We start from the raw sequence: 27264 nt of genomic DNA, 5'->3' as shown, positions 1-27264 counted from the left end.
TTTATTACTAAGATTTTTGAGTTCCCTAAATACTCTGTATATAAAAGCCTTTTTTCAGATGAATAGATGGCAAATATTTTCTCCCTCTGTAGATAGCCTCTTAACTCTGTTGATTGTTTGCTCTGCTCTCCAGAAGCTTTTTAGCTTGATATTACACCTTTAGACAATTTTGCTTTTATTTCCTGTACCTTTCAATCCTATCCAGAAAATAACTGCCTGCCCCAATGTCTTGTAATGTTTCCACTAGGTTTTCTTCTAGTACTTTCAAGGTAACTTTAGGTCTTTGATGCATTTCCACATGTGGCTAAACCATTTTCCCAGCTCTATTTATTGGAGAATCTCTTTATTCAATACATGTTTTGGGAGCCCTTGTTGAAGATTAGCTTGGCTGTAGATGCATGGGTTTATTTTGGATTAATTTTAGCTTTATTTAAGATTCTCTATTCTGTTCTAATTTTCTATGTGCTTGTTTTTGTTCCAGTGCCATGCAGTTGTGCTTACTATGACTTTGTAGAGTATCTTGAAATTGGGTATTGTGAATTTAGCATTTTCTTTTTATTCAAGATTGTTTTGTCTGTTTGAGATCTTTCATGTTTCCATGTTGCTTATATTCAAACCACTGCTGAGGTTTGAATTCAGGCCTCATGCATGCTAGACTGGTGCTCTACCATATGAGCCACATCTTCAGCCCTGCCTTTTGCTGGTTTTTGGAGACAGAGTGTAGTGAATGTTTCTGCCAGGGTTGGCCTTGATCTGTGATCTGATCTCAGCTTCCTGAGCTAGCACTCAGTTTCTTTATGGCCTTCTCCCTCCCCCCTCTTTATCTCCCTCCCCCTTCCTTCTCTTTCCTTCCTTCCTTCCTTCCTTCCTTCCTTCCTTCCTTCCTTCCTTCCTTCCTTCCTTCCTTCCTTCCTTCCTTCCTCCCTCCCTCCCTCCCTCCCTTCCTCCCTCCTTCCCATCCTTGCTTTCTCTCTTTTCCTTTTCTTTTGCTTTTTTGCTCTTAGTGAGCAAAAATAAGAGTGGGCACTTTTATCTTGTTCCTGTTCTTACAGGAAAAGCATATCTTGCGGATGATCAAAGCAGGCATATTCGCATATCCACCACTTCAAATAGTTCTCTTTTTTTAAAATGATGAGAACAATGATGTAGCACAAAGAATAATATTCTAGTGATTTTGTTCATTCACTAGGATCCCTTTTCATAGTCTTTCCTTTGTAATTTTGAATGAACTGAGGTCATCTTGCTATAAACTTAGAAGATTCATTATAATAAAATGCAGAGTTATTTTCAAAGCAAGTTTTCTCTTTGTCTTGAAATCTCAGACAAGGTAAAGTTTTCCATTTTGGGGGGAGGAGACTATGCCACTTGTCAGAATCATAAGATTACTTTTTAATTAATACAGTGCCATCATGAATGTGACATTATACCTAGACAGTAATTATACTAAATTACCCTTAATTGTGATACTATCTGCCTATCAACAGCCAACTAATCTAACCTTTAAAACTTGTAGTAATTGTTTTTCATATTTTCCCATCAGAGTAACAATAAGCTTGAAAAATAATGGAGGTTCCTCCTATGAATTCTGTTACAAATCATTGCTCTTTTATCATTTTCATTATTTCTGCAGTATATACTTATTAAAGAAAATGAGCTTAACAGGAAAGAACAGACAGATAATTTTGAACTGTGTTTCTACTAGCCAAAGATGTCTATTTAGTGTTTTGGTGTATTTTTCTTTTCTCAAATCATATTTGATAGATTTTTGTTATTCTTATTGAATACCCTGAATCAGTGGTGGAAGAATTTCCACCTTTTGAGGCAGATCCTGACTCCTAACAGAAAATCAGATACACATTTTCTGGGTGTCAGAACTAGGCATAATAGCATTAGCTTAGGTTACATCAATTGGCAGCTTCTATAGGCTTTGGAATGAAAATACATAAAGCATTTTCCTGATCCACTCGTCTACTGAGGGGCATCTTGGTTGGTCCCATGTTTCAGCAATGATGAGTTGTGCTGCGATGAACATAGTTGTGCTGGTGGCTTTAGTTTGGTCTTGCTTGTAGTCTTTTGGGTAGATGCCCAAAAGTGGGGCTGTTGGGTTATAGGGAAGCTCTATGTTTAGCCTTCTTAGTAACCTCCACACTGCTTTCCAGAGGGGTTGAACAAGTTTGCATTCCCACCAACAAGGTAGTAGGGTTCCCTTTTGACCAAGTCCTCTCCAGAATTTGTTATTATTGGATTTCCTGATAATGGACATTCCTACTGGGGTGAGCCTCCATCATAAGGAATGACACTGCCTCATTCATAAGGAAATGGAAGGACCTGGAAAAAATCATACTAAGTGAGGTGACTCAGACTCAAAGAACCATAAACCCTATGATATCCCTCATAGGGAATAGTTAGTACATGATTAGGCTAGTCATGGTAGAAGATCAAAATACCCCAATAGCTACACCCATTATGATCATATAAGATGATGCCAAGTGAAATGAACACGTTACAGAAATAAGAGTTATAGCACTGTTGTAATTATTTTCAACATGCCATGTGAACTCGTACTTTTTTTTTCTTTTTCCTTGTCTGTTTGTTTGATGGGTTTGTCTAGTTTAGTTTGTTTGTTTGTTTCTTTTTTTTTTTTTTTTGCCAGTCCTGGGCCTTGGACTCAGGGCCTGAGCACTGTCCCTGGCTTCTTTTTGCTCAACCACAGTGCTACTTCTGGCCGTTTTCTACATATGTGGTGCTGAGGAATTGAACCCAGGGCTTCATGTATACGAGGCAAGCTCTCTTGCCACTAGGCCATATTCCCAGCTCAAGTTTTGTTTCTCTTGTATTCCCTTCCTGAAATTGTACCCCTTCTACCACTGTATCTCATCTGAGTACCCTGCATACTATTTATATGGGTATTAGAACTAGGGAAGGGAGAGGGAATACCAAAATTGAGAGACAAAGAATAAAAAGATAAACCATTCAAAAAGCAACACTTAGAAAACCATTTGGTGTAAACCAACTGCACAACTCTTGGGTGGAGAGGGAAAGGGGGAGGAAGAGGGGGGAAATGAGGGAGGAGGTAGCAAGTAGAACAAGAAATGTACTCACTGCCTTTCATATGACTCTGTAACCCCTCTGTACCACACTTTGACAATAAAGAAAAAAATAGATTTTTTTTTAAAACTTGTTTTTCAAAAGCAAAAAAAAAATACATAAAGCAAAGCACCAGAAATACTTCAGTGATGCTTCAGGTGCCCCCAGCATCCCATTTCAAGAGGCCAAAGTCACAGCCTTGCCAGCAGTGGCTCATGGTGCCCAGTTTGGGTGATTAAAGAATTCTGCAAAGAATGGTGATTGTCCCCAACAATTATGGTGGCATTGAAGCTACCTTAAGAGTACTGAGGTAGGATTTGAATATTGCCAGTGGGACCACATAGCCCCAAGTCTGTACTTCTAGTTTGTAAAGTAATATGTTTTATAAAATTCCTTTTGGCTAAGATGATCTGAGTTAGCTTCTATTGCTCACAAATATGAATACTCATTCAGTGGATTCTTTTTATTTGGTATATGGTGGAATTCCATCACAACCTGCTTCTGAGCCTGAGATTAAATTCTACCCATAAACTAGAATTTTCTGAAGAATTTATTTGTGTGTGTGCACAGGCATAAAGTCTTGAGGATGTAGCATGTTTGGCAGATACAGAATGCTAAGCAGCAAGGTACAGAAGAGTAAAGCAGAAAATGTAGATGGGCTCTGGATCCTAGTGAAAGCCCTAGAGAGAAAAGAAGAATAAAGCAAAGGGACAAGAAGAGCCCCAACCATTACGAATGCCAATTGAGGCCACTGTATTTTTGCTTTTATGCTCAGTGAAATGGAAGGAAATATAAGGTTTTAAGAAGAAAGAAAGACATGAAGTGATGTGATGTTAAAAACAAAAGTCCTTTTGCTTACTTTCTTGTGAATCAACTGTAGGGAGGACTTGGGGTAAAAGCTTCTAATAATCCAAACAGGAAATGATTGTAATTTAGACTAACTTTGTAATAATGGTAAGTATAAAGCAGAAGAGTACTAAACATGTTCTAGGACCTGGTAGGATTTCCTGATGTTTTGGATGTGTGATGGACACATCTTTTTATTTTATTTTTATTTTTTTGCCAGTCCTGGGACCTGAACTCAGAGCCTGGGCTATACTTGAGCTTCTTTTGCTAAGGCTACCACTTGAGCCACAGCTCTACTTCCAGCTTTTTTGGTAATTTATTGGAGATAAAAGTCTTATGGACTTTCCTGCCCAGGCTGGTTTGAATCACAGTCCTTAGATCTTAGCGTCCTGAGTAGCCAGGATTACAAGTGGGAGCCACTGGCACTTGGCTCTTTTTCCTTTTGTAGTAAGTGGTCAGTGGGATTTGTTTCCATGCTAGACTAAGATACTGCATCAGGAAAGATGTCCTTAGAGCTGTTCAAAGTGGATAAGGCAATGTGAGTCATTGAGGGCCACTTGGTACGGAAATGTCCCCCTGGCCAATCTGTTTCTCATATCACCCAAAGACATCAAGACAATCAATGGATCTTCTAAGTAGATTCCAAAAGAATATGCCCCTTTCCTTATCTATTATCCTCTGATGTTTAACATTCTTATTTTGCAGTCTTAAAACTACCAACGCCTGTTACTAAAGAAATGGTTTTAGTTTCACATACTCAAAGCCATGGCTTCCATTGGTTGGCCATTGCTAAGCTGTCACCTGAACAACTTTTTCATCTCAGGGACCAGGTTCAGAGAGTAAAATCACAGAAGATTCATATATTGCCCCTGAGATCACCTAGGAACTCTGAAAACATCCCAGGGCTATGTGACAGGAGGCTGCAGGCTACTTATAACCACTCAAAGAGCTTTGGCCAGGGGCAGGTAATACAGGCAGAAAAGACTTTTTCGGTGTTCTCTCCATGCACAGAAGTAATGATGATGATGTTTCAAACACTTTTTGTTTGGCTCTCTTATTCATATTTTAGCTCATTAAATTTCACATTTATTATCTTTCTTCTTTTACTGATAAGAGGGGCTCAGAGCAGAGAATCACTTGTAAGTCCCAGGAAGCTCTTGGTTGGACTCAAATTCTAGTGTATCACCGGGGGTAGCCATAAGCCATAGTTCTGAAATGCTAGGCTCAGCTAGATGCCAGTGCGTCATGCCCGTCTGTAATCATAGCCAATCAGGATGCTGAGATCTGAAGACTGAGGCTCAAAGCCAGCCAGGGCAGGAAAATCCTTGAGACTCTTATCTCCAATTAACCACCTGCATATCAGAAGTGGCTGTGTGCCTTAAAATGGGAGAGCATTAGCCTTGAGTAAAAAAGCTCAAGGACAGCACTCAGGCCCCGAGTTGAAGCCCCACAACTGCCAAATAAATAAATAAATAAATAAATAAATAAATAAATATGCTCTTTACTCAGTGTTGTGCAATTTTGTGTGTGTGTGTGTGTGTGTGTGTGTGTGTGTGTGTGTGTGTGTATGTTATTCCAACTCACCAGTTCCCTATACAGAATGTTTTCTCTTTGGTAATTTCTCCCTATTATAAACACTTTTACTGAATCATAACAACTTAGGAAAACTAGGTATTTTTACATGGCAAAGTAAGGAAGGAAGCCCAGTATGGATTGATGCATGGTTGGGTGAGTGTCTAGAAACAAGAGGACACTCCGTAATATATGTTCTGCTAACTAACAAGAAAAATTTAGGGCTTTTAATTTTGCATATTATTTTTAATACACTTAAAGAAACACAGAGAAATTAAATTTTCTGCATATTACCACATATACAAAGAACATGGGCTTAAGAACATAGCCAGCATAATTATAACAGCTTGAAAATACTTCATTCAGTAGCGGCAAATTTTAGATACATTACTTTTCTATATAAACAGGTTTGTTTCACTAATACATTAAATCACACAATTAATGACCTTATAGGGTCCTGTTACTATTCTCCATTCTTGTTTGGCCTGAAGAACAAATATTTCAATCTCATTACTCTGCATGACCAATGTCATGTTTGAGTTCCTTAACTTTTGGCACACTATCAAAGACAAAAGATCTCAAGTGGTTATTGTTAGATGTTAAGTTGCTGTAAATCTCCTAGCTATGTATTGGATGGAATAATAGACATTAATCACAGATTTTCTAAGAAAATTATGTCTTAACCAGAATCAAATTCCAATTTGGAGTTGTCCAACATTGATTGTTTGCGTTTGTTTTATGTTTCTTATGTATCAGACTATACCTCTTGGTAGTGTGTGTGTGTGTGTGTGTGTGTGTGTGTAAGTTGGAGTTACTTTGAAGTTGGTCAGATTTCTGTTTTGATACTGGAAGAGAATACAAATGTGGCTACCAGATCAGGAATGTCACCATCATGAAGTTGGTAAGTAGAATAATTCAAGAGCATGCTGCATTGATAAGAACATGTGACGTTGGTTGCATTCTGCAGTGATTTTACTTTAAGATGAACAATAATGAAAATATTTTATTCACTTTCCTCCCTCTTAAAAAAGGAAGAATTAAAACAGTACAAACATTTTTGTTTGTTGTCAGATCTTTCTCAAATTATTTGTAGATGTTTCTCATGCTGATACAAATCTAAAAATCTTAGGATGTTTTAACCATATGTTCTCGATTTCAAGTCTGTATTTACCTGTGAATGAAGGAAAATACTTACACTGAATGTTAATATCAGAGGGTAGAGTGAATTTTGGAGGCAAATTCTAAACTCCACTGAGCATGAAGACACCACATGTTTTTTTCCATTGGATCTATGGAAGCTGATTTCCTGGTGCATATTTTGTAACTATCAGCATCAAAATTCAAAGAAAAGGATTAAACTCTTGTGTTCACCTGTATTATTATTATTATCCAAAAGTTTTAACCTTAAAAAAATCTGTGAGACTCTTATATCCCCCCAAAACAACAACAACAACAACACAACAACAACAACAACCACAACAAAAACCTGGCAGTGGACCTGTGGTTCACGTGGTACAGCATATTAGCCTTGAGCAAAAAGCTCAGGGACAGAGCCCAGGCCCTGAGCTCACGCCCTAAGACCAGCACACAGACACACAGACACACACACACACACACACAAACACACACACACACACACTTCTACCTTGTAAGTCTTTGTTTAAAAGATATGATTATTGAGTAAACGATGTCAATTTCTCTAAAATACATGAAAAAGTTGAGAAGTACATTTGCCACACGCATTAGAGGGGATATTTTTCTATAAGCAGGGTAATGGTAGACAAATCTTAAAAACCACCCAAACAACAAACACACAAACAAAATAAGTGATTAGGAAAATTTTCTTTTCCTCAAATTGCAGCAAATTCAACTGAATTCTCCTAACAGATGTGAAGGCCGGGTTAAGTATTTCTATGTAATTTGGTGGTACATGACTGCAATACATTTGAAAGCCAACCTTCACATTGATAGTCTAAAGCAGAATATTGTCCCATCTATTTTACACATTGATTATATCAATCCCATACTATTCATGCATTTAAGAAGAAAATTATACTTGCTTTTACATATTAGTTTATTCCTTGACACTTTTACATTTGTTAAGCATTTAAACATTTTAGAACTGAACAAAAATCATTATATTCAAACAATTAGATACTAAAAATCATATATATATGACTGCTTAGAACATGCATTTAGAGCTTTAGAGATTTTGAGAAGTTGTTTGAGGCAGCCCTCTAGTAACCACTTACTATTTCAGAATACTTTTGAATAATTTTTAAAGTTGTTACATTCATTACGTGACTGTGTACATTCATATATGAATCTATTTGTCTTATTTAATGTTATTCAATGAAATTTTGATCAAACATGGTAATGTTGTTTAAATGCTAACGCTTTGTAACAATTGGATATTTCTGATTTTGGCTCCAAAATAAAGATTTTCATATTAATGCTGTGACACTAATGGGCTGTGAATTGCCTTTGTGTAATTACTTTTTATCTTGCCCTTCAAAAGTTACTTGGTTCTCATGTGAAAGGAGACATAATACTTAATTGAGGTATGAGAGGTACTTATTTTAGGCAGTTTTACAAACCTAGCCAAATACTTGAAAGAGGAAATTTGTACCAGGCACCCACATTCTCAGAAGGCTTTTGGGTTTCTTGAGTAGGATGGACAGAATTCCCAATTTAAGGAATAATAACACAAGGACTGAAGTCTGGAAGATAAATTCTACACTGACAGATGGTTCTTATTTTGTTATAGATCTCAGGAATGTATATGCATGCACAAATGTGTGCATGTGTGTGCATAATTTCTTCTTGCAGAAAATGAGTGATTGTTTGTTTTTTTTTTTCCAGATTATTGCCTCATTTCCTTCTGGAAAGACTTGGATTACCTAAACTGAGAAAAGAAGAGGTCTCTGTGTATAAGCGTGTGGTCTATAAATGCTCCTGCTCACATGGTTTAGCTCACACATATTTAAGCTACCACGCACCTTTCCCCTGTAACAGTTGCCTTACCTTCCTGCTTTTCTGACTTACGTATATATAAATGCCTATTGGTCAACTCTATTTTGTTTTGTAACCCTCACAACTTTTACCCCTAAGAATTTTCACTTGAAATCTATTCTGGTAATTTCCCCTGGTCCTTGCTCATTATCCAACTAGGAGAAAAGGGTAGGATGCAATAGAAATGATAGTTAACGTCTAAAACTTTTGCCTTGGACTGTTGGGGAGGGACAGCTGTCTTTGGAGCTGGGAGTCCTTGCCTGAAACAAAAGCAACAAGTTATAGAGGCAAATGTGACTCTTCCCTTCTGCATGAGAGGACATGGTTACATTTTCAAACTAAAGTACCTAATTAAAAAAACAACAACTATGAAAAACAAAATGACGATTATGGCAACTTTCTTTGTCCTTTTAACATCCTAAATTTGGCTACCTACTAGCTTCATATTTAAAATATGTACTAGTCAAAATGGAATCATTCTTTTTGAAGTCATTCAGAAGAAAAAAAATTACTCAAGCGGATGACATGGGTCCCTATAGGTAACAAACAGTACAAGAAATGTATCCAATGCCTAACGTATGAAACTGTAACCTCTCTATACATCAGTTTGATAATAAAAATTTGAAAAAAAAATCAAGCGGATGACATGGGTCCCTACTTAATGATTTGTCTAGAGTTCTTTTTCAGTTAAATGTCTTGAAACAACTGAAGGTATTCATTCTCCTAGTTCTCTTTCACAAAACTTTTCATTACTTGCTCCTTTAGGAGGTGAGCTTTCTATCATTTTTGTGGGAAAATGAATTGTTTCATTTTTATTTCAGAGCAGTAAAGGACAAATCTTTAGTTTATGTAGACGAGTTTTCCTTCTAGCCAGAGTATTTTGTTAAAGATTTTTATTCTTTTGGAAAAAATTGTTATTTTAGTATTACAAATAAATATTATAATTTTTAAAGTGAGAGAAATTGGACGTGTGACAAATATTTTTTTCATATATATTGTTTGTTGCACATAATAATTGAGTTTTTAAAAGAATAAATTTAAAACTTGTATTTTTTGGTGGGGGACTAATGTCTTAACAGTGTTTTTGTTATACTCCTATATTACTTTTCTCCAATCTAAGCCTAGCTGCCTAAATGTTGCTCTTTTCTAAAGAGCATCTAGGACAGGATGAAAACAGGTAAAAGGGGGATCAACACTGGGAACAAGATGGCCTCCCAGCAGCAATCTCTCACTTCTGGAATGGCTTTAAGAATATTCATCCACAGAGGTATGGGGGGAGCTTATGAAACTTGAAGTGGTGGAGGCAGATTTGGAATTCCTGCGGGAGCAGCCATTGAAGCCTGGATCTCTGGGAATGGCTCTCTTCTTCCTACTGGATTTGATGTTGTCTCCATCACTGGGGTCAAACACCACTGTCATGGACTCCATCCGGGTCACAGTGTAGAGGCTGCTTTGCCGAGTTGGGTGAAACCTGGTGGTCTTGAGTTCCAGCTCATCATAGCTGGATACTTGAATGAAAGGACACCAGCGAAGGGCTCTCTTAAATCCAGCTCTAAATCTGAGAAACAGGCCACAACAAGAGAGAAAAAAAATCATCCTGTAAATGGAAATTTCCCTCAGCGGCCACAGAAAACCTTACTTAACACCATTGTACCATTTTGTAAAATTTGATTTTCTACCCACACTCAGAATTGATGCCACCAGCGGCAGTAGTCGTTCTCTAAATTTCGGTTTAAATAGAATCTTAATTTCCCATTGGTAAGAAATGTGTTATCAATTAGCAGAAGCATAGCATAAGGTTATCAGTATGTCCACCTTCTGCAATGGTTTTGTATATTTACAGGAGCAGAATTGCATTAAATTGCCCAGTTAAGGCACCTAAAAATGGCATACTGTAATTCAAAATAGCTTCTCCAGAAATAATAGCACACAGTCTCATTTGATTGTAGAGTTAATGGTTAACTTAAATGGTTTTAAATCTGTTCATATATGTGAATATAAAATCCTTGTCCATATGAAACATAAATTGAAGCTGATTATATATACATATGCATTGCTTGTACAATGGCTTCAATTCAGGTATGGCCTATGCAATTGGTGAGAAAGAATAGGAGGTAATTCAGTATTTAACAAATTTAAGGCACAATATGGGAAAGCCACATTACAATATGGACAGCCACATTACGATTTAGATTATGCAATTATTATGCATTTCTATTGGTGATTAAGACATACTAGTTTACTAAGGGAATTATCAACCTTCATGAGATTTAACTCTTCCCCTCCATGTGGTGAATGTACAAAGAAGATAGGCAAATCACATTTTACCTCCATTCTGTCTTTAAATTTGACTATATGTTTCTCTAATTTTTAAAAAATCCATAGAAAGATTTTTTTTTCCTTGTCTGCTCCATAGCCATCTTGGTAGGAGCTGTGTTGGTCACCTCAGCACAGAGCCAGGCAGGAGATTATGGTTTTATTTCTCCTTGCTGTCCCACTACCTGTAGAGCAGTCTGATTTGAAGTCTAGTTGTAAGACGTCCTTTCTAATATAGTCCACTCACACAGGCTACCATTTCCCACTTACCCGAATGACCTTCACATTTCTATGAATTTAGAAAAAAAAAAAAAAGACTTCATCTCCCCGAGATTCTGAGCACATTTTCAATTCAACACCTCTAGATAGGAAGGCATTTCTTTATCTTTGTCAGGAAAAATTCTGAAGAGTTTACGGGGAGAGATTGGCCCATATAAAAATGACCCCCAGCGTTCCTAAGAATACCACATTTAACATGTAAGCTTTAAAGGACAATACTTTGTGAAGTAGGAAGAAGTCTTAAAAAAATAATCCAATCTCTTCACTCCTCTTGGTGATTTTTTTTCTTTTACATCCCCCCTCACTTCTGGTTTCTAAATTAGCACCAAGAAACTGGAACAACATATGTCAGGGATGACAGCTAACTTGTATTTAGTAGCTTTGTTTTACCTCTTATTCAGACAGCAGTAGATGATCGGGTTGTACATGGTAGAACTCATTGCCAGCCAAAAACTAGCCAGGTAGACTTGCTGGATATACTTCCACCTATTTAACTGCTGATAAACGGCAGTAATAATGAAGTAAATATGATAGGGCAGCCAGCAGATGGCAAATGTCACCACGACAATGATCATCATCTTTACAACCTATGAAGAAAGAAAGAAATCACTTATGCCAAGTCATCAAGACATTACAAATCATGATTTCAATGCCTTACCGAAAATTGCATGGTTTTCTGTCAATGTAGGTAATTGTATAAAATACACAGTATGTCTGAGGAAGAGTTAACATATTAAAAATAGTAAAGGTTAATATATATTGATATGCATATTGTATATTACACAATTGTCTTTATGGTAAACTAAGGTAGATCTAAAAAAAGTATGGTGTTGTAACCATTCTATTTCGTCCTATCCAAGTGAGTGCATGACACTACTCAAACATAAGCTAGTATGTTTTAAGTGGTCTAAAGAAAGTTTTTTACAAGGGTCTATAAAGGCCTGATGAAGAGAGAAGCAGGTACTAGGATTTGTCTGTGCTTACTTGTCTTGCATAATAGTAGAGATATTATACTTAAGGAAACTTAGTCACTATGGAAATGAATATATTGTTTTTCAAGACAGGGCTGATTTTTCATTATATATTATAGTGTTGCCATAGCTTAAGACTATTCTAATTTCTTTAATACCACACACACTAGGAAACTTCAGTGAATATTAATTTGATTTCTCCTGTAATAGCATACTGGGGGAATTTTCCTGTACAGTCAGTATGAATATTTGCAATAGTCTGGGGAAATTTAACTAACTTTATATCTGTAAATAGGCAATTGGTTTATACAACTAATTTCAGTATCAGCTTTGATGAGCTTGATAATCATAGGTAATAACCTGTCATTCCATAGTTTTGAGCCTTAATGACTTGAATGGCCTGGGTTAAATAGAATATCACCTTCTATTTACCCTCTACTTGCCCTTGAATGCCTGAAATGCATTAAACGCTTAAAATGTCTCAGCATTACATGTGTGGTATACAGTTGGATATATATATGTATATATATATATATATATGTATATATATGTAGAATGTGTGGACGGTGAATGACGGTACATAAGTTATAACAGGAGGTTTAATGGGAGACTTTCAGTATTTCTAAATAAAATGAAATCTCTGCCATTTTCTCTGTTTATGAAAAAGGTAGAATCAAAGGCATTTGAAACTAAGTAGCATGACATTGTTATGTAAGGAGGTTAAAATAATATTCTCTGATTAGCTCTTTTAATATTTCTCCTTATTAATCAGCTTAAATTTGTCCGTGCCTCTTTGGGAATTTTGGAATTGTAAAAAGTTTAGAATAAGTTATGTTAAGCAAAATAATTTTGGAGCATGGAAGCAGCGAGATTAACATAATCAAGAGAAAATCCTGATAGAAGTCCAATGAGGCATGTTAGAAGTAGAAAATTGTATTATTTATAAACTGCCCTTGTCATCTGACTTCAAGTTGTAAATTCAAATGCAAGTTGGCAAGGTTAAGAGTCATGAGAAACATTATTCTGGAAATAGACAAAGCATGAAATAGATCAACATGGAAGGCAAAGCTTCCCTTAGGGCCTATGCCCAGCACCGTTCAGGTGACTGGTATTGAACTGAAGGGAAATTGGCCATCCAAGCAGAAAATCCAGGTCAATAGCTCACAGAATGTCATCATTGGACACACCATGAAAAATCATTTGGTTTTTGTCTTAGTACTTTTCTCTGAGGTACTGCATTCAAACTTCTTCACATGGCCTTACGTGTCTCATTCACACAGTTGTAGAATTCAACTAGTTGTTGCATTCTAATATCTATTGCACATGTATTTAACAACTTGCTATATTTTTGTTGTGCTTCACAACTTATTGTGTTCCATTTGCACATTTGGGAACAGAGGGAAAGCTGAAAAGATGTGACTCTAGTGAGTCATAGGACTAATTTGAGGTTTTTGTAGACTTCTTGTTTCTTTGAAGTGCTGGGAACTGAAACCAGGGTCCTATACACACCAGGGAAGTTCACTGAGCTACGTTCTTTAGGCAAAGTTAACCCCTTTAAAATTCAGGCTCCAAAGTTTCTTTTTTTTTCCTTCTTATAGTTCAAAATAGTTTTAAAATAGCAAGTGAATCAAAAAAATTAGGAAATAGAATAGAGGATCAATTCATCACCTTGATGCTGACAATGTAATGGAAAGAAAAGCAAATCTTTGGCAAAAATGTATACATATGTAGTGAGTGTAAATGTGTCAATAAAATTAAAAATAGTATTTATAAGAATATGATTGCTTATTGTAGTAATGGATGGTTGACTATGGTCAACTAAAAATTTATCTGCTAAACCTAGGCTCAAGAATTATTGGACTGAAGGGAGTACTATTGACATTTTTATTTCTTGAAAATGCAAACATCTTGTGATTTTTTGAACAAAGTAAGCAGGCCTCTGACATACATTCTAATCTTTCTGGCTCCTCCTTCTCTCTAGAACATTCTTACTGTCTAATATCTTCATTTCCTTCAAACTTCTCTACAATTGTCCATTCTCAGTGGCTACTTTTTGACCAGTTTATTAATATTAGTATTTGCTCTTCTAGAACAGCCAGAGCCGCTCAACTTGTGTCTTGCTTTCTTATACTTTACATTATGTCTTCTCATGCCATAGTATAAAAGATCAAGACCTTTCTGCTTGTTTTTCTCATTGACATATTTCAGGCACCAGGTCTAGTTTTACTCAGAGGTGCAGAAGCACTTAAAAGGATGAAAGTGGACACAGAAATGAAAGAAGCAGACACATAGGTGGTTAAGTAAAGTCCAAGGTTTTACAGCTATTAATCACTGGAATCATTTGTTCTTTCAGTTAAAATTCTCTGTATATATTTAAGCATAGCATCTCAAGCTATTTCCTCTTTATGGAAAATAAATGAAGGTGCAGAGAATAAGTACAACAATATATATGCATACATTATTTGGATGCATGAAGTATGAAGTTTTGCTCTAGATAAATGTCAAGTGCAAGTAAAGTATCTATGAGCATGTAAACATAAAAGATTCAGACCTCGATTGTCTATGTATGAAATTGTTTTCCAATAATAATGAAGACCTACTAAGGTGATTGGAGTCTTTTAAAGTTATTTCCATTTACTGAACTGGAAAAACTTGGTAATATTAAAATGCATATGGCATTCTCATGTGTAGAGCCTTTAAGGGCCTTCTTGGAAAGGATTTAGCACAGTATTTGATGCTTTTTATAAGAACAAACAAGAAGAACTGTAAAATAAAGGCTCTTCTAAAGTGAAACAATTCATATGTGATAAAGAAAGTGGACGATGGAAATGAGTCTAGGGAAAAGAAACAGAGGTGGAAAGGGTGACTCTGATCAGAAATCTTTGGGCATTTTTTTTTTTTTTTTTTTTGGCCAGTCCTGGGCCTTGGACTCAGGGCCTGAGCACTGTCCCTGGCTTCTTCCCGCTCAAGGCTAGCACTCTGCCACTTGAGCCACAGCGCCGCTTCTGGTCGTTTTCTGTATATGTGGTGCTGGGGAATCGAACCTAGGGCCTCGTGTATACGAGGCAGGCACTCTTGCCACTAGGCTATATCCCCAGCCCCATCTTTGGGCATTTATATGGATACATTAACTTGTACCCCCCTGGTCTATATAGCACTGAGATAATAAAAATAGTATAAAACAATTCCTATAATGTATCTCATTTCTTTTAAAATTATGATTAAGTAGTTGTACAAAGAGGTTCCAGTTTCACCAACCAGGCTCCGCGTACATTATTGTTACCTTCTCTCTCTGCCCACAAAACCTTGCAGAGTTATTGTAGATATTGAACGTTTAGTATGCTATTTTTTGATAGAAATACAAGAGTCTCGGGTAGGAGAACTTATTTTGCTTTGTGAAATGCTAACAAAGATCACATAATTGTAATCATCTTCCTCATAAAATGTGAAGGACAAGTGGTTCTGGAAGCAGTGAGCCTGAGTAGTGGTAAATGTACAAATGCCGTGAGCAGGCGCACTATGCTACGAGGCCGCAATATAGCACCAGCACAGGCTGTGAATATTAAACTGGAAAGGGGATCATTGTTACGTCCTGAGGCCCAGAGCTTTTGAGATTAGTGGGGAAGACAGAAGTGTGGGATAGAGGTCAAACCTCTCATCATGTCTTCATGAATTTTATTGTGACAGTCTATAAAGACTGATTGATGATGCACATTCCTAGAGGCTGAAAGACATATCATGATATTTCAGCCAGTGGGAGTTATTTTTCCATGGCAGCAGGTTTGGACAGGGGTACCTACTATCCTTAATTTAGGAGGCTGAAGAAGGGGAAGTGGGAACAAGTGATGAAGCTCTTTCAACGTAGAGTGCTTATTTTTAGTAGTTAAGAATCCACTTTAACCATGTGGATAGGATTGAAATGCATATCAAATGTCAGTGCATGCCCTTTTTTCATGTAGCAAAGGGATAGTATCCTTTGATTTTTGTATCTTGCACAGGTTGGAATGAAATGCCTACAGCCATTAGTATCTATCAGATTCACTTAGAGTTGGATGGATAGTTTGGAAGTTGAGGTCATAAAGAAAAGAACCAGTGTAGGAAATTAAATAAGTACTACCAACTATGAAAAAAATTCTTTGGGTCAGATTCTTCAGTGAAGAGTGTATTATTTCTAAATGCCTGGGTCAGAAGTAGTGAACATTGTGTGGCATCAAACTTTTTGTTTGGGTTAGAATCTCCTCAGGGCATGTGACTTGAAGATGCAACCAAAGGACTGTATCCTACCACTGCACTTAACTACCTGTACTCTTGCTAAGGGTCTTTCAATGGATTATCACACTCTCTTTAATCAAAATCACTGGCCAGGTTATTTTACCCACAAGTTATCAAGTGAAAAACAATGTCCTCAAATGTACTTTATAGGGAAAATATTAGTAAAAACCATCTAAATCTAAAATGCTATTTCATGGGCTATTACAGTTTAGCTTTTGGTGTTTCAGCTTCAAAGACTATTCTTAATTACTTCTATCCTGAGTGAAACAACAGGAATTTAGTGATTCCTATAGAAATAGGGTGGAGTGGTTCTGAGGATAATTTTTTTGGCCAAACAAATGGAAAAAAATTCCCATAAGCACAGATATTCAAACAGCAAATGTCTGTGTCAGCATGTTGTATTCACAATCTACAATTCTTTACATCACAATTCTTTGAGAGGAAGAAAAGCAATTGAAGAAGGAATTGTTAAAGAAACAATAAAAGAGAAGCGAAACTTGAAGATCCAGAAAATTTTCAGTCTTTCCACATCACATACCAGAGAGGATACTCTAAAGAGAACATTAGGCTCATGGCCTGAACCATTATTTGATTAACAAGAAGAGTGTATAGGACAATGAACTTATGGATCTACCCAGCTATCTGTGAAGAAGGCAGGAATAGAGATGGTATGTGTATATTTGATCAATGTCACCTCTTCCATTGTGCTCCGCCATCTCTCCCATTCCACCCATCTCTTGAGGTTGCCTGGCTCCATTTTCACATTTGTACTTGGAATATTATGACTGTATTTACTCATTATTTCTCTTACCATTTGTCTGTCCTCTTTTCCCATGACCTCCTCCCTCCTCACTGCAACATATATTCTCACTTTCTGGTATTTAATAAATAATTTTTGATTGTTTTGTCTGGCAGTGATGGAAGGATATAGACTGGAAGCAATATGGAAGAAGAGGGAAAAAGTTTCCTGTAGGACCTTTGAAATCCGAAGGGAACAGTTTATAGCTTTTCAGCTACAATGGAAGGCTTCCAAGAGAGTAAGAGCCAAAGCATTCTATAAACATTTGAGAGACAGCTGTTTTCTCACCTCACATGAGGAGGGGAGAGATCTATGATGGTGGGTTATACCAAGGAAACCTAGACTAATTTCATCTAATGTCTTTTAGCTTTTTTTAATGGCAATGCTCTAGAGGTCTAGAAAAGTAAATAACACATAGGAAATGCTCCAGAAATGTGGGTTAAATGAATTAATAAAGTATGATTAAAAACCATTACTTAAGAAATATATTTGATTAGAACTGTATCATTTCAATGTACATGAAATTTAAAAAGTGCTTAGATATTGGACTACTTCTGCAGAGGAACAAATATGGTGTGTGTGTGTGTGTGTGTGTGTGTGTGTGTGTGTGTAATAAGGTGCATACCATACAATGGGTATCATGGCACAGTCTTTCTGATGCTGATGACTGGATTCTTGATATGTTTCTAATGGAGAAGATAGGTACTTCTCTGCAGTGTTCTACTTCCACTGAGCCTATAAAACTGTTTTCACCTGCAGATTTTTATATAAGTCAATGCAGTGTTGATGTATATTTACTCAGACTACAAAGTGAGTGTAATTCAAAAGGCATATATTAGAAGTTTGTCCTCTCTTGTTCTCAATACCAACAATGCTACAAAGAAAGGAAATATTCTTTAAGGAATAATTCAGAAGGGGAGAACAACATGGCAGTGCATTTAATTTTACAAGACACCTTATTAAAGTGGGTAATTAATAATATCTCAGCAAGAATAAGGTGCAAGTAGTCTCCCCTCTGGAAAGAGAAAAATTTGTTGAAGGTCTGCTATGGGCAAAGAACTATATGCCGTGTGTTATGTACATTTCCTCATCTGATTTAATGTAATCTGTACATATGAGGTGCCCAGCTAATTGCGTTTTAATGAAATCTAAATTTCTATTGCAGTCATTTCTAATAGGGATATCAAGAAGAATATTAAGAGCTTCAGATAATTCTGGGGAGAAGGGAAAGCATTCTCTATAGGAAGGTCTTAATCAAGACAATAAATTTATTTTTCTAACCTAGACCTATTTCCCAAGATGCTGTTCGTAACATTACATAGCTACGATGGACTCACACTGGAGTCAGTCCAAGTTGTCTTCATACTCTCAGTCCTCCAACTTAGCTTCTTATGTGCTGGGGCTAAAGGCATGTATCCCCAAGCTCAACAAGCAGTTTAGAAAACTGTCTAGTGTTTTTGGTGGATTTCTTCACTTTCCTATTGAAGATCCAATCATGGTTTGGTTTATCAGGCCCATTTTAAGTGACCTGGTTTTCTTTGTTCTGGTTCAGGAAGTAGAGCTCCTTCTGGATGTTGCGCTTTGTCTTTTTTTTTTCTCAAATTATTATTATCAAACTGACGTACAGAGAGGTTACAGTATCATACGTTGGGCATTGGATACATTTCTTGTACTGTTTGTTGCCTTGTCCCTCATGCCCCCCTCCCTCCCCCCTTTCCCTCCTCCCCCCCTGGTGTTCAGTTCACTTACACCAAACAGTTTTGCAAGTATTGCTTTTGTAGTTATATCTCTTTTTTTACCCTGTGTCTCTCGAATTTGGTATTCCCTTTGAATTTCCTACTTCCAATACCAGTAAACACGGTTTCCAATATACTCAGATAAGATTACAGAGATAGTGTAGGTACAAACATAGGAAGGTGATACAAAACATTATCTATAATAGAAACTACACATACACATAGGACGTTGAAAGTGGTTACAACTGTGATATATCACTTGTTTCCATAACATGGAGTTCATTTCAATTAGCATCATCTTATGTGTTTCTAAGGGTATAGCTATTGGGCCTTGTGATGCTCTGCTATGGCTTGCCTAAACCTGTACTAATTATTCCCAATAAGGGAGGCCGTAGAGTCCATGTTTCTTTGGGTCTGGCTCACTTCACTTAGTATAACTTTTTCCAAGTCCTTCCATTTCCTTACAAATGGAACAATGTCATTCTTTCTGATAGAGGCATAAAATTCCATTGTGTAAATGTACCACATTTTCCTGATCCATTCATCTATGGAGGGGCAGCTGGAACCAACCCAGATGCGCTTTGTCTTATTTCTGGAGGATGGATTCCCTAAGGATTTGCTTCAATTATTTTTTTTTACCCAACTCTTATTTCCTCTGTCCTATAAAGACAAACAGAGAGCACTTTCAAGGGATAGCTATCTGCAAACACTATAGTGGGGAGAAGTCTCCTAGCCCATCCAGCATGCATCCCCAAGCCCACAGGACATCCTGTGGGCTTAGTAGTAGCATAGCTGACTGCAATAGTCTCAGCAACAAAGATGTTGGTGAGACAAACCCTGGGGATGCTGGCGGGGTCATTGAGTCCATGATTTTTAAAGACTAACAAGCCTAACTAACAGGATAGCATATTCCTGATAAATATAGTTAACAGACAACTGGTAACCAGAAAAATAGAAAATGTTCTAAAACTACTGTTCTTATGTGTCTCAACTTTACTAACATATTAGTGGTAAGTGAAATTTATTGAATAAAATATTGAGTAATAAAAAAGCAATAAATGTTTTTTTTTTTCTTGATCCTGGGGCTTGAACTCAGGGTTTATGTATTGTCCCTGAGCCTCTTTGTGCTCAAGGCTACTGCTGTACCTCTTGAGCCACAGCTCCATTTCTGGCTTTTTAGTGGTTAATTGGAGATAAGAGTCTTATAGACTTTCCTGTCCAGGCTGGCTTCAAACCGTGATCCTCAGATCTCAGCCTCCTTAGTAGCTAGGATGACAGGAGTGAGTCACCAGTACCCAGCTATTTTTAAAATATTTTTAAAAGTCAAAAAAACACAGTGACTCTAATGCCTGTATAGTTATTAATTATAATTCAGAGTGCATGAAATTAATACGAGATACAGATATCAGCACCTTCTCTTTTGTTTAAGATAAATTGTGACATTCATCTGAGGAAAATAAAAACCCCAAATGACCTTCCTGTGTCTCCACTCTCTTGTTTCATTATTTATAGAGAGGGAAGAATATCCTCTGCTCTTCAAATTCTAGAAATACATTTTTTAAAATATCACATTTGCCTCTTCCCACACTGTTTCAGGAAAACTGGAGGTGTTACTGAAGATAAAATATTACAGATTCATGTGGACGAGCATTGTCAGAAGTTACATGATTTGTACTAGAGGAAATGTCTAGATAAAAATATTGTGTATACTAAGTTGCAAGTGAACTTTTTATACAAGCTTGGGGATCAGTACATAACAGGGAAGATTCAGCCAAAAAAGATAACAGGATATATCATAAAGATGTTCCCAATATAAAAAAAATTGGGGGGGGGTTCTGATTCCCAATAATGACAGCATAGTGAAAATCTGTTAGGAAGAGCAGAGCAATAAAAATTGAGATATAGGGGCTGGGGATATAGCCTAGTGGCAAGAGTGCCTGCCTCGGATACACGAGGCCCTAGGTTCGATTCCCCAGCACCACATATACAGAAAACGGCCAGAAGCGGCGCTGTGGCTCAAGTGGCAGAGTGCTAGCCTTGAGCGGGAAGAAGCCAGGGACAGTGCTCAGGCCCTGAGTCCAAGGCCCAGGACTGGCCAAAAAAAAAAAAAAAAAAAAAAATTGAGATATAGAATCACTATTCATTGTGTTTCAGGTGATTTCCAAATAAATATTAAATTGATTTCCTTATTGCCTCACAGCATTGGGTTTAGATGTCTCTGTTCGATCTCTTTCCTAGTGAAAGAAATTGGTTTGGTTATGAAATATTTTAGGAGAGCCATCAAAAATCTATGGCTAGAAAAATACCATGATGAGGAGATTTGGCTTCTATTCACAGTTAAATAATTGAAACACCTTTTTCTTGTTCTCCATGAAATCTTCATTTAATAATGAAAACATGTTTTGTTTTCAAGGCTGGATTTACTGTGGCATATTAAGTCATGCTCATCACTAACCAGTTTTCAGTTTCTGGTGAGATACTGTTTATATGACGGGCCTTATTTCATATGTGATTTGCGACCTTAAAATCATCATGAGTAGCATTGGAAGAATGTAATTTATCCTGATTAATATTCAAGTTTAGGTTACCTTTAGCTATGCAACTACTATTCTGTAGGTAGCTTTCAGTTATTTTAGGGTTCTTTTGTTGTTCATAGGTTTACTATGGGGAGCTGTGTGTGTTCCTTTAGAAGGGTGTCAGTGGAAATCATTTCCCTCATCTGGGCTTACACGAGGACAGTACATGGTTTTAGAAATTCTTATTTCAGAGATTTGTATAATGCTGCCACTTCTTGTTGCAGAATGGGAGAATAATGAGGCAGAAGTAATCTGAGGATAATACCTGAGAATTGAAAGGCACAAAGTAATCACAATGTATTATCCCATCGAATCTAAACATTTCTAAATAAAATACAGATTAGATACTGGTTTCAGAGGTGTATAAATGATTTGTCAGAGCCACAAACTTGGAAATACCATGGATAAAGCATATCTAGATGTACAGAGAATTAAACTCCTTCTGGAACCTTATATCTAAATGTTGTGGAGGAATATCTGTCTAAAATCTTTCCTGAAATGAAATACAAATATTAACAAGAGCAAAAGGACAGAGAGCAAATAATTGTCATCTTATAGATACAGCATCCTGTGTAACATAAAGGAGCACAAAGGAGATTTTTCTATCTATGATTCCCATCCAATTTGAAGGAGAGTAAAACTGAGGATGTGAAGGATACTTTTTGCTGAACAGGGTACTGACGGTAGTTAGGGATTTGCAAGTTTCAAATTCTGAATTATGAGAATACTATTGCAGTTTTAGTAATAAGATCAGTAGCAAATTTGTCTTTCACTTTACCCAGGCCCTAAATCACATCATGAACTATAATGGACATTTATAATGGTACCTAACCCATGGCGAGTACTGTATATACAAATGTTTGATTTACATAGCTGCCCTTTTGGTGAGGATGGATGCTTGAACCTTCTCTCTTCAAACAGTTGCCCCCAGTGGAGACAGGCTTGATATATGATCAATACTATACATAATCTGTTAGCTCAAGGGGGACTAGGAGAACAAGGTCTCTTCTTCATGTGTGCTTTAGTTTTTTGGGAAGGATGTAGAAAATAGATATATAGTTGATACTACCAGATAAAGGCCTGGGCATAACTAAAGACTCACACAAATATTTTCTAGGCTATCAAATGTGCCATGGAGATGTTTAATACTGAAGTCTAGCAAGAAATCCCTTGATATCCATCATTCTTTTAATTTTGTCTCTTTACAAGTTATTTTACTTGACCAGGAATCCTCCATGTATGGTGACAAATGTAGTCTTGTGAAATGTCCACATAGTATTCTCCACTACAAGATAAAGCAGCAGTAGATTTCTGCAGATTTGTTGTTATTTTTCAGTATAGTTTAATATTCAGAGGTTCTTAGAATTTTATAGAGGAATGAGCACATGGCATAAAGTCTTTTTAATGATTTCCTTTACTGGGATGTAGTGTCAAGAATCAACATTTCTTGCAGGGCTACGAAATATTTTATTTAAAGGGAACCAGCAAAAATAAGAGCTATATTCCAAATCAGTTGAATTTTTTCAACAGTAAGATTCTTTCTCTGTGTGTTGAGACTAAGGCAGAGTAGCAGCTTTGGGATGTAAGACTAATTTATTCCAGAATTGTCAAATCACAGCATACAAGTGTCCACTATTTTTTGTATAAGATGTTAAATAAGCCAATTCACATAAACTTTATTCATCCATTCATATTTCCAGCTCTGTACTAAGTACTGAACCAGTAAAGAACATGATTTTGTTCAATATTCTACAGTAGATTTAAGAGCTGACTTAATATAACATATTCTACCTTTCTTTAGAATATGGCCAATCCTCATTATGAATCTAAGCAATTTATCTTACCTTAACCTTTACTTCTATTTTCTTTTCTGTACTGTACTAGCTTCTTAGACATATTTTTGAAATATATTTTAATTGTGAATGATTGTTAAATGACAGGTCAGACAAGAGTGAATATATCTATTATTCACAAACAGCTTACTTAATACTAAATGTACAAAATATTGTATACTCAATGTATAAATTAAAAACTACTCAGAAAGGGAAAATAAGAGAACACAGAAAATGTTTAGAGAGGATCACATAGTTATTAGGGACAGTGAGAAAATGATTTTTGTGAGGATTTATTTGGCTGAAAAAGACATGGAAAACATTGAAATATATTCTAACTTAAATCTTGCCACCCTGAAAAGCTGGACTGAAACCTGGATAAAAGGTCATAAAGAAAGAAGAAAGTAGTGCAATGAAGACCAAGAACAAAGCTACTAACAGATAACATGTACAGAAAAGTAAAGATAAAAGATATCATAACATATAAAATGGAACAGTTGCACAATTATTAATGGATAATCAAATGAGATAAAGGGAAAGGGAACACTAAAATCAAGAGACAAAGGATAAAAGGACAAACCAAGGCAACAGCAATACTTACAAAACTATATGGTGTAAGCCAACTATACAGCTCGGCAGGGGGGGGGGGATAGGGAGGGGGAAGGTGGGAGCAAATGAGGGAGGAGGTAACAAGATGGATAAGAAATGTACACACTGCCCTACGTATGAAAATGTAACCTCTCTGTACATCATTCTGACAATAAAGAAATAAAAAACGCAAAAAATGTATCCTTAGTTACATGGACAATAAAATTAGAGGAATTAGGGCTGGGAATATAGCCTAGTGGTAAAGTGCTCGACTCGTATACATGAAGCCCTGGGTTCGATTCCTCAGCACCACACATATAGAAAAAGCTGGAAGAGGCATTGTGGCTCAAGTGGTAGAATGCTAGCCTTGAGCAAAACAGTGCTCAGGCCTTGATTCCAAGCCCAGGACTGGCAATAAACAAACAAACAAACAAACAAATAAATAAATAAATAAAATAGAGGAATTAGGCTTATAGAAAAAATTTGTTAACTGTAACCTCTCTGTACATCAGTTTGATAATAAAAATTTGAAAAAAAATAAAGAAAGAATATAATCCAAAATAAAAAAGAAAGAATTTGTTTTCCTAAAATAATATTGGGTGCTGAGAGCTGGTGACTCATGCCTGTAATCTTAGCTATTCAGGAGGCTGAGATCTGAGGACTATGGTTTGAAGTCAGCCTGGGCTGAAATGTCTGTGAGAGTCTTGTCTCCACTTAACCACCAAGAAAGCTGGACATGGAGCTGTGGCTTAAGGGATAGAACTCTAGCTTTAAGTAAGCTTTAAGTAAAAAAACTCAGGGGTAGTATCTAAGCCCCAGGAAGAGCATGAAATCCGAACCAAACCCAAATGCTTGGTGTTTGGCTTGTTTTGTTTAATTTTATGCACTAAGGGGCTGGGAATGTGGCCTAGTGGTAGAGTGCTAGCCTTGCATGCATGAAACCCTGGGTTCAATTCCTCAGAACCACATAAACAGAAAAAGCTGGAATTGGTGCTGTGGCTCTAGTGGTAAAGTGCTAGCCTTGAGCATAAAGGAAGCCAGGGACAGTGCTCAGGTCCTGAGTCCAAGCCCCAGGACTGGCAAAAAATGAAATAAAACAAAACACATTTAAAAAAAGCATTAGTGTTGTGATATTATCTCCCCACTCTTTGACCTTCCTTCTTCTTTCTCTTACATTCACAATAAATCACGTTAACCTTTTAAAGGAAGTAGAAAGTCAGCAGATTACTTACTTGACCTTAGTGTTAAAATTGTGTTCAGAATCAAACTCTTCCACTTGCCGGACACAATTCAATTTAGAACCTCTAAGCTTTGGTTACATCAGCAATTGGCTAACCATAATGATTTTTTACAATGTTAATAAAGCTTCTAAATCATATCTAGTAGCATGTAGCATGTAGATATATAGTTTTATTAAAGGTAATTAACTAAAGAAGGAAGCACTGACTGTCTGAAAGCCAATGACCTATATTTTATAATCCTAATTACCAAATAAAACAATAGAGTTCCATGGGATGGTTTATTTACTATGACTTTAAATGAGATGATTTCTCTTGTTGGGGGAATCATTTAAATATAGCCAGAAATTTTCTTGAGTTCACACTCCCAGGGTTTAATTCTTCTATAGTTTATTTGTTCTTGCTCTGCTTTGTAAGACAGATTTCTCTAACTTCAATTAGTGCTTTTCCAAATAAACAGAGCCTTTCAAAATAGAAGCTGGAGAAAATATGTAAATATGAGTCAGTACCAATCAGTCCATTCCCATGCTGAATAAACAGCCACAAACATAACTCCTGCTGGCAAAGGGTCAGAAGCTAAAAGACTACATACTGTTATTAATACAAGCCATATAATTATGAAGCAAAATTAAATCAGGACAGATGAAGGTAGGTGGTAACAACCTTCTTACTTTTTTGAGTGCCCCTACATAGCTTCAAGAACTGCTGGTTATTAGCTCCTCTTTTTCAAAGGATATTTTATAACCAGCTACAAACATGGGGCTGGGAATGTGGTTTGCTGGTAGAGTGCTTGCCTTAGCATACACAAAGCCCTGGGTTCAATTCCTCAGCACTATATAAACAGAAAAAGTCAAAAGTGGAGCTGTGGCTCAAGTGGTAGAGTGTTAGTCTTGAGCAAAAAGAAGCACTGGGGAAAAAAAATAAAACAAAAGTAATAAAGTAAGTATAAATAGAATCCAACAGTTTCTAGTCAGAGTGCAGGGTACAGATGTAAACCTGATCACAGATGGTACATCAGCAGCAGCCTAAACTGGACCATTGCTCCATCTGAGGATGTGGCTTGTTCTATGCTCCTAGACTCTCCTGCAGGAAGCTCATCTCCATCCCAAACCCGGATCCTCTCACAGGGTCTCTCTTTTCTGTCAATCGTGTCTATGTTTTCTTATCAACTGAATCTTTGAAACAGAGTTTTCCATTTTCTCTCTCTGTTTCCATACCTAAGAAGTCACCAAAATTGCTTGGTGATTATTTTTTAAAGTTTCCCACTTTGATTCTGTTCTAGTCTCCCTTTGCTTTCATATTTAACATCTGTTTCTATCAATGTGATCCTACTGAGAAATAAAAACCCTTTTGTCAATATCAGATGTAGTTAATTTTATATGTAGAAGTTTTATAAAATTTACTATAGTTTATACAAGTGTCTGTCTCTGTCTGTCTGTTTCTCTCTCTCTCTCTCTCTCTCTCTCTCTCTCTCTCTCTCTCTCTGTGGTGTAACTATTGAGAATTATGGCCATTGCTATAGATTTCGTGTGTTGGGATTTGTTTTCCAGATGAATGCTGCTGGCTCAAGCCTGTTGTAATCCTAGCTACTCCAGAGGCTGAGACTGGGAGGATCACAGTTGGGCAGGAAAGGCTGTGAGAACCTTCTTTCTAAGTAACCCACAAAAGGCCAGAAGCAGAGTCATGATTCAAGTGGTAGAGCACCAAACTTGAGTGATAAAGTTAAGGGACAGTGTTCTGACCTTGAATTTAAATTCCAGTACATAACTATGCACACACAGAGACACACATACACACAGATCCAGACAGACAGACACACACAGATTTATTTTCTAGACAGAAATCCCTGATGCCTTGAACATAAATACCAATGGATGATTCACAAACCTTCTCCAGGGATTGACAAGCATTCAAGGCCACACACACACACACACACACACACACACACACACACACGTACGTATACATATATGTACATATACATATGTAAGTATATATACACATAAGTCTATATACCTATATATATATATACTTTAAATTACTTATCTTTTCTTAATTTTAAAGAAAGTCATAAACATTTCCCCCTTCTCAAGCATCGTTGGATTGACAAGCTTGAGAGAAACATTCAGAAACATTTCTA

General features: G+C 36.7%; 1 protein-coding gene across 1 annotated transcript in view; it reads right to left on the bottom strand.

Moving 5' to 3' along the window:
* Positions 1-9154: 9154 nt before the first annotated feature.
* Positions 9155-27264, bottom strand: part of Tacr3 (tachykinin receptor 3) — a 46724-nt gene continuing 28614 nt past the window's right edge. The window contains exons 4-5 of the mRNA XM_048333676.1: positions 11503-11699; positions 9155-10075 (exon numbers count right to left, since the gene is read on the bottom strand). Of these exons, the coding sequence (XP_048189633.1) occupies positions 9763-10075; positions 11503-11699 (510 nt within the window). The 3' untranslated portion in view covers positions 9155-9762. The remainder of the gene's footprint in view (positions 10076-11502; positions 11700-27264) is intronic.

The sequence above is a fragment of the Perognathus longimembris genome, chromosome 24 (genome assembly GCF_023159225.1).
Source record: "Perognathus longimembris pacificus isolate PPM17 chromosome 24, ASM2315922v1, whole genome shotgun sequence".
Classification (NCBI taxonomy): Eukaryota; Metazoa; Chordata; class Mammalia; order Rodentia; family Heteromyidae; genus Perognathus; species Perognathus longimembris.
Note: the sequence above shows the minus strand (reverse complement) of the source record. Positions and strands in the feature narration are given on the sequence as shown.